The following is a 12673-nucleotide window of genomic DNA, read 5'->3' as shown; positions in this document are numbered from 1 at the left end:
ACTGCCCCCAAATATCAGGAATATGACATGTCCCAGGCCGATGGAGAGACTGACCCTTTTCCCAAAACGAAACAGTCTGGGGTTGATCTCCGTCAGGCTAGACAAACTCCGTTTTGCTGGCTTGGGTTCCAGGGATCTTCCGGCTTGCTCCCTTCCTGGTTCTGCTTGGGGAGTCTGGGGGTCTGGAGGGAGAAATAGCCGGGCAGGAGCAAAAGTCCCAGGCTTCCAGCGACGAGGAAGCAGCCCCCTGTCAGGAAGGAGGCCTTGTAACTTCCGCTCACGTCCCGGATCCAACCTGGAACAGAGGAAAGGTTCAAGTCGTGAGTGGAATAAGATTCATCTTGGGGGTGTACATAATAAGAGCATAGTAAAAGTCCGCTGGATCAGGTCCGCTGGGTCGTTTTTAATATTTAACGCTGTACTGTTTTTAACACTTGATTGGGAGCCGCCCAGAGTGGCTGGGGAAACTCAGCCAGATGGGCGGGGTATAAATAATAAATTATTATTATTATTATCGATGGCCTCCAATTGTGAAGGGAGAGGTCGGAAACCATCGATAGCCTGCTCCTCCTCCTCCTCCGTGAATTCAATTGCTTATTTCTTTCGTCATTCAGTTTTTTTATCAGATTCTTTTCGCATTCTCTCATTTGTGTAATTAACTTTTTTTTTTTTGCTCTCTCGCCTTTTTTCTATAACTATTTTGTTGTATCAAAAAACCTCTTAACACTGCCTTACTGGCATCCCATACTATGTCCATATTTGTTTCTTTGTTAATGTTCACGTCAAAGTAATCTTTCAAGGTGGTTTTAGCCTTTTCAATCACTTCCTCTTTTTCAAATAAATAATCGTTCATTCTCCATCTATACATACCCTGGGTCTCCCATTTTAAAGGAAGAAGAAAGACTAGGAGGAGGAGAGATGGGCCTAGAGGAGAGGAGGGGAGGAAGGGGGAGAGAGGCTGAAGGAACGGAGAGGAAGAGAGGAGAGGCAGAGGAAGAAGTAGAAGAGGCGGAATCAGGGGAGGAGGAGGAGGAGGGGAAAGACGAGGAAACCATTGGAAATAGAAGTACTAGCATTTAAATCAGAAATTAAGATAAAGCGTACGCTAGATAAATATTGAAATGACCCTTAAAATTTTGTCTTGGAATGTGAACGGTTTTAACGAAAAGTCTAAGAGAAATAAATTGGAGAAAATTGTGAAGAAAAAAAATATTGATGTGATTTGTTGCCAAGAAACACATGTCGCCAAAAAACACAAACATATTTTAATAAATAAAAAGTTGGGAATAGAGTTTATCAATTCAGATTCTAAGAAAAAAAAAGGGGGTAGTAATTTATGTGAAGGAGAAATTAGAACCTAAATTAGTATGTAAGGATGAGGAAGGAAGAATCCTAGGAGTACAAATTAATTTTCAGGGAGAAAAAATCAATGTGGTAACGGTCTATGCGCCAAATACAAATAAAACGGATTTTTTAAAGAAATTAGAACAAACCTTACTGGACCTAGAGAATAATAAATTGGTTTTACTTGGAGATTTAAATGGGGTGCCCACACCAGAATTAGACAGAAGCGCGAAAAGGAAGAATTTAAATCAAGGGAAACTTCCAAGATCTTTTAATGACCTCGAGGAAAATTTAGATTTAATAGATATATGGAGACATAAAAACCCCATGACAAAACAATTCACCCACTTTTCAGAACCACATCAGAGTTGGAGCAGGCTGGATCAGATTTGGATCTCAAGAGAATTAACCATAAGAGTGTCGAAATGTGAGATACAACCCAGAACACTATCTGAGTTGACAATATGCTAAAGGGCAATAAAGCAGTTTTTTCTCTGCCTCCCACTCCCAGCACAGCTTTATAAATCTCTATGACGCCCCTCGTCTCAATTTGCTTACGTCACTTGCCTATTGGGGTGACAGCACCTGACGGAAAGGTAGGTGTGGCCTCAGGGGGAACACTAAGATTAGTTCTTAGGATCTGATCAAAGGCTTCACAATCATAAAAAACTGGAAGAAATGTTTCAAATATGAATGAAGTGGAACTATACAAAAATAAACATTATTTTCCATCTTACTGTAGGTTTCGTCTCGTTTTGAAAAGTAACATTTTATTTTACAGTTTTTTGTGGTTTATATTTTGAATTACATATATGGGAGTGGGCATCGAAATCTTTTAAGTGCTTAGCACCTCTAAAGGTCTTAATCCAGCCTTGGGTATGAGAGATGGCTGCAGGTTGTACCCTCCAACATTTTTCTGGTGAAAATAGGGATGTCCTTAACAACAACAACAACAACAACAACAACAACAACAACATGCCAGACACTCTAGGTGGCTTCCAACATGTATAAAAAGATAATAAAACTTTAAACATTAAAAAAACTTCCCTATCCAGGGCTGCCTTCAGATGTCTTCTGAAGGTTCTATAGTTACTTACCTTCTTGGCTGTAGGATTGCATAATTCCATACCCTCCTATGAAAACAGGGACATCTACCATACCCTCCAACAGTAGAATCATAGAATCATAGAATCCTAGAGTTGGAAGAGACCACAAGGGCCATGGAGTCCAACCCCCTGCCAAGCAGGAAACACCATCAGAGCACTCCTGACATATGGTTGTCAAGCCTCTGCTTAAAGACCTCCAAAGAAGGAGACTCCACCACACTCCTTGGCAGCAAATTCCACTGTCAAACAGCTCTTACTGTCAGGAAGTTCTTCCTAATGTTTAGGTGGAATCTTCTTTCTTGTAGTTTGGATCCATTGCTCCGTGTCCGCTTCTCTGGAGCAGCAGAAAACAACCTTTCTCCCTCCTCTATGTGACATCCTTTTATATATTTGAACATGGCTATCATATCACCCCTTAACCTCCTCTTCTCCAGGCTAAACATGCCCAGCTCCCTTAGCCGTTCCTCATAAGGCATCGTTTCCAGGCCTTTGACCATTTTGGTTGCCCTCCTCTGGACACGTTCCAGTTTGTCAGTGTCCTTCTTGAACTGTGGCGCCCAGAACTTTTATTTCTGAATAAATAACTTTTATTTCAGAGCTTTTATTCTTTGGGGGGACGGGACCCAGGGGTACGCATACCCCTAAACATTTTGTGAATCTAAGTTTGGCCTCATTGAGGGGCAGTATTTCAATATTCGGTACTTTTCCATGTACAAGACTAGGATTGTTGTTTTTACTAAAAAATAATGTTAAAAGGGGATGCGGGTGGTGCTGTGTGTTAAACCACAGATCCTAGGACTTGCTGATCAGAAGGTCGGCAGTTCGAATCCCCGCAATGACGGGGTGAGCTCCCATTGCTCGGTCCCTGCTCCTGCCAACCTAGCAGTTCAAAAGCACGTCAAAGTGCAAATAGATGAATAGGTACCGCTCCGGCGGGAAGGTAAACGGCGTTTCCGTGCGCTGCTCTGGTTCGCCAGAAGCGGCTTAGTCCTGCTGGCCACATGACCTGGAAGCTGGACGCCGGCTCCCTCGGCCAGTAAAGTGAGATGAGCGCTGCAACCCCAGAGTCAGCCTCGACTGGACCTAATGGTCAGGCGTCCCTTTACCCTTTACTAATGTTAAAAAAGGAGGGTAGTCTTATACATGAGGGCAATTTCCCATTTACTTAATTTGCAGTCCCCCACAATAGGGGGCATCTTAAACACGGGGTGTGTGTGTGTTATACACCGAAAAATATGGTATGTAGGAAAATGAGAGTACCCCTAAACATTTTTTTAAAGAAAAAAAGCACTGCCCTCCAACATTTCTCCAATGAAAACAGGGACGTGACGCAACTAAGGAAAAGCGAGGCATTCCAGGATCAAATCAGAAACTCCTTCCACCTGCCTTGTCCTCCTTCCACCTGCCTTGCCCCACCCTCCGGCCCCGGGTCTCCTCATAAGGAAGCTGTTCCTGAAGGAAGAACTGTGAGGGGAGAGACTTCATCAGGAAAGGCCTCCTTCCACCTGCCTTGCTCTTCCCTCTGCTTCTCAATGTGTATTGTATTGTTTTATGTACTGTGGCTTGCCGTTGTTTTATTGATTATAGTTTAGATATTATTGTAACTGTGGAGTGGATTTCTGTTTAACTTTTATTAATAGTATAACATAATAATATATTATTATTATCTTATACTATTCTAATTGATGGTTGAATGTTGCTATTTTGATGTAGGTAAAGGTAAAGGGACCCCTGACCATTAGGTCCAGTTGTGGCCGACTCTGGGGTTGCGGCGCCCATCTCGCTTTATTGGCTGAGGGAGCTGGCGTACAGCTTCCGGGTCATGTGGCCAGCAGGACTAAGCCGCTTCTGGCGAACCAGAGCAGCGCACGGAAACGCCGTTTCCCTTCCCGCCGGAGCGGTACCTATTGATCTACTTGCACTTTGATGTGCTTTTGAACTGCTAGGTTGGCAGGAGCAGGGACCGAGCAACGGGAGCTCACCCCGTCGCGGGGATTTGAACCGCCAACCTTCTGATCAGCAAGTCCTAGGCTGTGTGGTTTAACCCACAGCGCCACCCGCGTCCCCATTTTGCTGTAGGCTGCCTATTTTAAAGTTCTGTTTTATTATCACATCTTTGTATTGCATTAGATTGTTATAAGATGTACATTTTTTGTTTCTTCAGCTTGTAAACCGCCTTGAGTATTGTAAGATAGAAAGGCGGGATACAAATTAAAAATGATGATGATGATGAAACCGGGACAGTTTCTGTCAATCTGGGACTGTCCCTGGAAAATCAGGATGCTTGGAGACTGACCGGCTGACCGCCAGGCTCCGGCCTGCACCGTGCCCTCCTTACCTGAGAGGGGGGGCCCAGACAGCGCCCCAACACTTTCCATCAGGTTGATGAGTCCGATGGCCCCCATGATCCGTGCAGGACCCACGATTTCCACCAGAGTGGAGACCCTGAGCGGGAGAACGGCACCGGCCAGGAACCCGTAGCAGGCGCTGATAGCAAGCACGGCCCCATAGCTGCGGCCCAGGGGCACAGCCAGGACGGAAACCCCTGTGAGGAAGCTCCACAGGGTGAGGTGGTGGCAGAGGCGGAGAGGGCCGCAGGTGACCAGCCAGGTGCAGGCGACGCGGCCCCCGATGTCGGCCACTCCCACGGCGGAGGCGAGGAAGGCCGCCTGGTACTCGTCAAAGTCCAGCTCCCGGGCGTGGGGCACGAGGTGGACCAGGGGCACGAAGAACCCGGCCGCGTTCAGCACCCCGCAGCAGGTGTAGGTCACGAAGCCTCGGTGGCGGAGCAGAGAGAGTCCGAAGAGAGACGAGAGCCGGTGGCGCCAGCTCACCGCCTGCTCCGGGGGCGCTGCCAGGGCATCGTCCTCGGGCAAAGTAAGGGGGCGAAGCAGGGCTCCGCAAGGCAGCAGGTGGAAGACCATCCCGGATACCAGCAGGAGAGCTCCGCGCCAGCCGTAGAGGTCCACCAGGAACTGGAAGAAGGGCGAGAGGGCCAGGGAGGCGACGCCGGCGCCCGAGAGGGCCAGGGAGGTGGCCAGAGGGCGGCGGCGCTCAAAGTACCGCGACAGCAAGGCCAGCGAGGGCCAGAGGGCAAAGGTGCCTCCAATTCCTGAGTGGGGAAGACAGGGAAACAGGGCGTCAGCGCAGCAAAGGGAGGCAGTTCCAGCCGTAGCTCGGAAGCCAAGTGCCTGTCAACGCAAACGTTTCGCCTCCCGGACAACCAGAAACCGGAAGCGGCCGTCCCGGTTTCTGAACGTTTTCCAGAAGCCGAACGTCCAGTGTACGTTTCTGAGCACAATTCGGAGTGTTGGTGCTGACCTTTAAAGCTCTAGATGGCCTCAAAGGCCCAGTAGACCTGAAGGAGCGTTACCACCCCCATCATTCAGCCCAGACACTGAGGTCCGGCTCTGAGGGCCTTCTGGCAGTTCCCTCCCTGCGAGAAGCCAGGTTACAGGGAACCAGGCAGAGGGCCTTCTCGGTGGTGGCACCTGCCCTGCGGAACGCCCTTCCACCAGATGTCAAAGAGAACGGCAACTACCAGATTTTTAGAAGACATCTGAAGGCAGCCCTGTTTAGGGAAGCTTTTAATGTTTGATGTACTACTGTATTTTAATATTTGGTTGGGAGCCGCCCAGAGTGGCTGGGGAAGACCAGCCAGATGGGTGGGGTGTAAATAATAATAATGATAATAATAATAATAATAATAATAATAATAATAATAATAATAATAATAATAAAGTTCAAGAACCAAGGTACAACAGTATATCATAACAATTACAGATATGAAATTATGTATAAATAGCTCTGTAAGCTGGGATAGCTCTGTTGGCGGAGCACGAGACTCTGAATCTCAGGGTTCTGGGTTCGAGTCTCACACTGGCAAAATATTCCTTCATTTCAGGGGGTTGGACTAGATGAGCTTCGGAGGTCCCTCCCAACTCTGGGATAACATGCATGCGTGTTATCCATTTGTAAAAGACATTTTATATCAATGACAATATTGATTTAGAGGGATTTAGAGGGAGCAAGGGAGAACCTTGGGCATGCAGTTCTGTGTCTGTGTGTGTGTATAATGTGGCAAGCATATTCAAATAATAAACCTTTCTGGCCTGTGGCTGGGGGTCTTTACTGCGGAGGAAGGCGGAAGAGCCCCTCCCAGTAAGAAAGAGAACCTGGCTTGACTCCAGACATTCCTTACCTGTGAACACGCCAATAAATATATAGAGCTGTGCCAGGTTGGTGGCGAAGAAGGCGAGGAAATAGCCGAGGCCCGAAAGGAGCCCCCCTGCCATGGCGACGGGACGCTCTCCATACTGAGTGGCCAGTGCCCCTGCCAACGGACCTGAAAATATAGAAGATAAACAGAGGGGCTGATCTGGACCCTCACGGCTGAGGCTGAGGCTACCTGAAGGATCTCATTCTCCCCTATGGATCTGCCCAGGATCTGAGATCTCTGGGGGAGGTGCTTCTCTCAGTCCTGCCACCCTCCCAGGCCTGCACGGTGGGGACACGGGACAGGGCCTTTTTGGTGGTGGCTCCTCCCAGGCACCTTAGGAACTCCCTGCTTAGAGAAGCCAGACCAGCTCCCCACTTCCTATCCTTCTGCCAAACAGGTGAAGATGCTTTTATAGCTACCGGCCTTTGGGGAACGGACTGTTTCCTTAAAGTTAGGGCTTTTAAATAATGCCATTCTTTTTTCTTTTTCTTTGCTATCTGTATTCACCTGTCTTTATATTGCTTGGGCTCTGCTAATGACTTTGAGTCTTCTGCATTTTATCTTTTTTGCTTTAATCGGAGTAAGCTGCCTCAAGTCCCAGTCTAGGTAAAAGGTGCGGACAGGAATGAAAATAACAGTTAATACTATTTCCCTATTCAAGGGTGCCCACTTGGATAAAATATTATTGGGGGGCCCAGGTAAGGCCTGCCTTGCACAATCAATCACAAGACTCATGAACACCATTTGAAAGGCAATGTTCATCAACTGGGGGTGGGGCAGACCCCCTCAAATACAGTGGTACCTCAGTTTTCAAACATAATCTGTTCTGGAAGAACATTCAAGTTCCGAAATGTTCGAAAACTGAGGCGCAAGGGGCGGTCTGCCAATTCAATGGAGAAAATTGAGAAAAATAACATACCGTATTTTTCGCCCTATAAGACGCACCAGACCACAAGACGCACCTAGTTTTTGGAGGAGGAAAACAAGGGAAAAAATATTCTGAATCTCAGAAGCCAGAACAGCAAGAGGGATCGCTGCGCAGCGAAAGCAGCAATCCCTCTTGCTGTTCTGGCTTCTGGGATAGCTGCGCAGCCTGCATTCGCTCCATGAGACACACACATTTCCCCTTACTTTTTAGGAGGGAAAAGGTGAGTCCTATAGAGCAAAAAATACGGTAAACACTCAGCAGAAGCCGTTCGGCTTCCAAGGCACGTTCGAAAACTGAAGCAGTTACTTCTGGTTTTATGGCAGTCGAGTTCCGAAACGTTTGTCAGCGGAGATGTTTGAAAACCGAGGTACCACTGTATTTTATTGGGGGGTGAAGGGCTCATGGATTCTAGAAGTTGGGTCCTGGGCTACCCGGACGACAAGACCCCCCTGTGGGCCTGGCTGATGTGTCCAAAGGAAAGCAGAGAGCAAGATGTTTGGCACCAGTTTGGCTGCGGGAGTTGCGAGAAGGAGGTGTACAAGGCGCCATCCAACCGCCTTAGGGACTCCGCTTCAGATTTGTGTAGGGTTTATTCCTGAGCCTTTTCGTCTTCTGAAGATATCTGACAAGGCAGCAGAGTTGAGGACCAGAGTTTTCCTTCTCTAAGGTGGGCTCCCTTCCCAGGAGGAAGTCCCCCACCTGCCCCATAGTTTTTATATTGTGCTTTTATGTTGTGGACCACCCTGAGACCTACGGGTATACAAATTTAATAAATAACAATAATCGTTACCACCACTTCCCTCTGTACAGGTAAAGGTAAAGGGACCCCTGACCATTAGGTCCAGTCGTGGCCGACTCTGGGGTTGCGACGCTCATCTCGCTTTACTGGCCGAGGGAGCTGGTGTTCCGAACCAGAGCAGCGCATGGAAACGCCGTTTACCTTCCCGCCGGAGCGGTACCTATTTATCTACTTGCACTTTGATGTGCTTTTGAACTGCTAGGTTGGCAGGAGCAGGGACCGAGCACTGGGAGCTCACCCCGTCACGGGGATTCAAACCGCGGACCTTCTGATCGGCAAGCCCTAGGCTCTATGGTTTAACCCACAGCGCCACCCGCGTCCCACTTCCCTCTATAGCACGTGCAGAAACTGACTAAGCTCACAATTGCGTTTAGAAACCAGTCGCTCGGTCGTCGGAATCGGGTACTCACTGGTGAATTTCGACGTGGCCACGGTGATGGACGAAATCCAGGACGTGGCGCTCGACGGCTCGTCGAAATAGGCCATGAACTCCACAAAGAAGATGCCGAAAGGCCGCGTGACCCCAAAGACCAGGGCGGACTGCATGAAACACGCCAGCGTGATCGCCCAGCCCCAGCCCCCATCTGGGGGCTCAGAATATACCCGTGGGCTCATGTCGTTTCAGTAGAGGAGCCCCATGAATTCACCGCCAGCACAGAGCAGCTTCCCTATGCGGCTGTTTTGCGCTTTGTGGACTCTGCCCCAGAAGTGGCTGCATTCTGAGTAATGGAGCATATATAGGCGACTTCTCCCTCCTCCCCCCGAAGTGGCGACTTTCCTATATGCTCAGCAGAAAGCTTTGTTTTTCTTTTCTTTTTTTAAAGAGAGCTAAACCACCAGGTCCCCTCTCCTCCTCTTCCAAACCACGTCAGCGTCGAGAAAGTGCTCCCTTTGCCATGGCTGACCCCCTGAACATTGCCTACACTTGATGTGACCAGCGTTCGAAAGGTCGCTGGTAGTAAACTCTGGGGCCAAAGTCTGTGCGGAGGTGTGTCACTGCACACCTGCGGTCTGAATACCAGGAGGAGAACAGATTATGGAGTTGGGGAGTTGGAAGAGATCCCTAGGGGTCATCTATCCCAACCCGCAGCCGTGCGAAGAATCTGCAATGCGCCACAAGAACAGCTTGCTGGATCAGGTCCCATGAAGAACGCAAGAGTCCGTTTCTACCCGACCTGCAGCTTCCAGCAAACTGGTACAGTGGTACCTCAGCTTAAGTACTTAATTCGTTCCGGAGGTCCATTCTTAACCTGAAACTGTTCTTAACCTGAAGCACCACTTTAGCTAATCGGGCCTCCCGCTGCTGCCACGCCGCCGGAGCACAATTTCTGTTCTCATCCTGAAGCAAAGTTCTTAACCTGGAGCACTATTTCTGGGTTAGCGGAGTCTGTAACCTGAAGCGTATGTAACCTGAAGCGTATGTAACCTGAGGTACCACTGTACTCAGAAGCACGGCTGCCTCCCAGCCATTGCATTCAGTAGCAATTCAACCCAAGAAAATAAGTAAAAGGGCTGGGGGCATAGAGGAGTGCAGTTGGACTGTGGACGAACAAGCAAATTCTGGCTGCCATTAACAGAAGTGTAAAAAGGGTTATTTTACTGGCAGTTGCCTAGACGAAGTCCCGGTTTCTTTGCTATTGCTTTTGCAGAAACCGAGTTGCACACAAAGCAAATGAGCATTTATACAAAGCTCTCTGCTTCGACCCATTTCATTAAAACTGTGTGCTTTGTTTTCCAAAAATTCTCAGAGGAAGAAATGAAACTACAGCAGTGAAGGAGTAATTTGAAGAACAAAAGTGAATTGCGTAAAACGGCTTTGCTTGTCCACTGTTGTTTTAAAAACAAACTGCGCCTTTTTCTTTTTTGCACTGATTTCTTGCCCAGCTGCACCTTTGCTTCCAGAAAAGGATGCTGAATTTGTCCCTGAGCAGTGACTAGCTTGCTCTCAGACTTTGAGAGCGTTTGACGAGGTCTAGTAGCTAGCAGCTGCTAAAAGACAGGTGGGAAATTAAACAGGCTATCGTATCAGGATTTGACCCGCTTAAATGAGTGAGCAAGGCTAGGTTTACAACTGCATTTGGAAATCAAGCTCTTGGCTCTTGGATCCTGGAAACATCCCTGGTTTACTATCCCTAGGACTTCAAGACTCCCATAAAAGTGCCTGGCTTAAAACCATCTATCAAAAACCTCATTCTTGTGTCCTATCCCCACAACACCTAATCACTATGGGCCCTACTAAAGCAAACAGTCTAATTGGTCAATGTCTAAAAGCAGTGGTGTAGCGTGGGTTGTCAGCACCCGGGGCAAGGCAAGTAATTTGCGCCCCCTAACCCGTGGATTTTAGCACTGATTTTAGCACTGCGAGTGCGAGCGCGCCCCCCCCCCAGATGTTGCGCCCGGTGCAGCCGGCCCCCCCTGCACCCCCCACGCTACGCCACTGTCTAAAAGATATTGAGCATCAGAACAACCTGGCCACTATAAATTCTGTCCTCGGTATGTTCATTTTCCACCTCTCCATTTCAATCCTCTGGCCCCATATCTGCACAAACTTATTATCCCAAAATACAGACGTGCTTTTACACTTGCAAGACCGGATGTTTTGCCACCTGCGGTACTCGAGGGTCGATTCCAAAAGATCCCGCCTGAGAAACGCCTTTGCCCCTGTGGAGATGGTAGCACCGAAACAGCGGCACACGTCCTCCTGTCTTGCACTCTCTAAAAAAAACCCTGATGAACGAGATCATCACCCCACTCGTACTATCCATCCCAGGGCGCTCAACCACTGCCACAATGTCTTTTCTTCTATCAGATCAAAATGAGCAGATAACAGCAAAGGTTGCTGGGTTCATAGCAGGGGCAATCAGAATAAGGGCTGCTGATTCAGGACTTTAAATTGTGCTCTTATATCAAATTTCCTTTTCTGCGTGTACAGTGGTACCTCGGGTTAAGTACTTAATTCGTTCCGGAGGTCCGTTCTTAACCTGAAACTGTTCTTAACCTATGGTTAAAGCTCTGGTTTTCCCAGTAGTGATGTATGGAAGTGAGAGCTGGACCATCAAGAAGGCTGATGGCCGAAGAATGGATGCTTTTGAATTCTGGTGCTGGAGGAGACTCTTGAGAGTCCCATGGACTGCAAGAAGATCAAACCTCTCCATTCTGAAGGAAATCACCCTGAGTGCTCACTGGAAGGACAGATCCTGAAGCTGAGGCTCCAAGACTTTGGCCACCTCATGAGAAGAGAAGACTCCCTGGAAAAGACCCTGATGTTGGGAAAGATGGAGGGCACAAGGAGAAGGGGACGACGGAGGACGAGATGGTGGGACAGTGTTCTGGAAGCTACCAGCATGAGTTTGACCAAACTGCAGGAGGCAGTGGAAGACAGGAGTGCCTGCCGTGCTCTGGTCCAGGGGGTCATGAAGAGTCGGACACGACTAAACAGCAACAGCAGTTCTTAACCTGAAGCACCACTTTAGCTAATGGGGCCTCCTGCTGCTGCTGCGCTGCCAGAGCACGATTTCTGTTCTCATCCTGAAGCAAAGTTCTTAACCCGAGGTACTATTTCTGGGTTAGCAGAGTCTGTAACCTGAAGAGTCTGTAACCTGAAGCATATGTAACCCGAGGTACCACTGTACTGCAATGTTTTACTGTTGCTATGGCCATTGGCTAATGCGAATGAAGTTTTATCTTATCTTAACCCCCCTGGAAACGGATCGGAGTCAGGTACTCACTGGTGACCATCATCGTAGCCAAGGCGACGGACGAAATCCAGGACGTGGCGCTCGACGGCTCGTCGAAATAGGCCATGAACTCCACAAAGAAGATGCCTAAAAGGCGCATGACCCCAAAGACCAGGACGGACTGCATGAAACACGCCAGCATGATCGCCCAGCCCCAGCCCCCATCTGGGGGTTCAGAATATACCTGGGGGCTCATGCCTTTTAGATACAGGAGCCCCGTGAAGTCACTGCCAGCACAGAGCAGCGTCCCTATGCGGCTGTTTCCCTCCTTGTGGGTTATGCCCCATAAGCGGCTGCATTCTGAGCAACAGAGGATATACACAAGTGTCAGACTTTTCCCGCAAAAGTGGCTAATTTCCTATGGGGTTAGCACAAATATTATAAAACGTAATCAAAGAACCTGACCCCCCCTTGCCGCCTCTTTCAAGGCATGTCGCGGAAGTTCCCTCTTTGTCACGGGGCGACCACCCGAAGATTGCCCGCATTTGATGGCCTGTCGTAAAATCCGGGGCCAAAGTCTGAGCGGAGGTGTGTCCCTGT

General features: G+C 48.6%; 1 protein-coding gene across 2 annotated transcripts; it reads right to left on the bottom strand.

Moving 5' to 3' along the window:
- Positions 1-2: 2 nt before the first annotated feature.
- LOC128399322 (monocarboxylate transporter 13-like) lies at positions 3-12673 on the bottom strand. 2 transcript variants are annotated; one of them, XM_053360636.1, is made up of 4 exons: positions 12125-12673; positions 6652-6795; positions 4789-5562; positions 3-295 (listed from the first exon to the last, which is right to left on the bottom strand). In XM_053360636.1, the coding sequence occupies exons 1-4, from the start codon at positions 12327-12329 to the stop codon at positions 93-95; spliced, it is 1326 nt and encodes a 441-aa protein (XP_053216611.1). In that variant the 5' UTR covers positions 12330-12673; the 3' UTR covers positions 3-92. The 2 variants fall into 2 exon arrangements, with proteins under 2 accessions (XP_053216611.1, XP_053216610.1); XM_053360635.1 differs by lacking the exon at positions 12125-12673 and adding an exon at positions 8807-10117.

Source organism: Podarcis raffonei, chromosome 13, assembly GCF_027172205.1.
Source record: "Podarcis raffonei isolate rPodRaf1 chromosome 13, rPodRaf1.pri, whole genome shotgun sequence".
NCBI lineage: Eukaryota > Metazoa > Chordata > Lepidosauria > Squamata > Lacertidae > Podarcis > Podarcis raffonei.
This window is presented reverse-complemented; position numbering and strand designations above follow the sequence as displayed.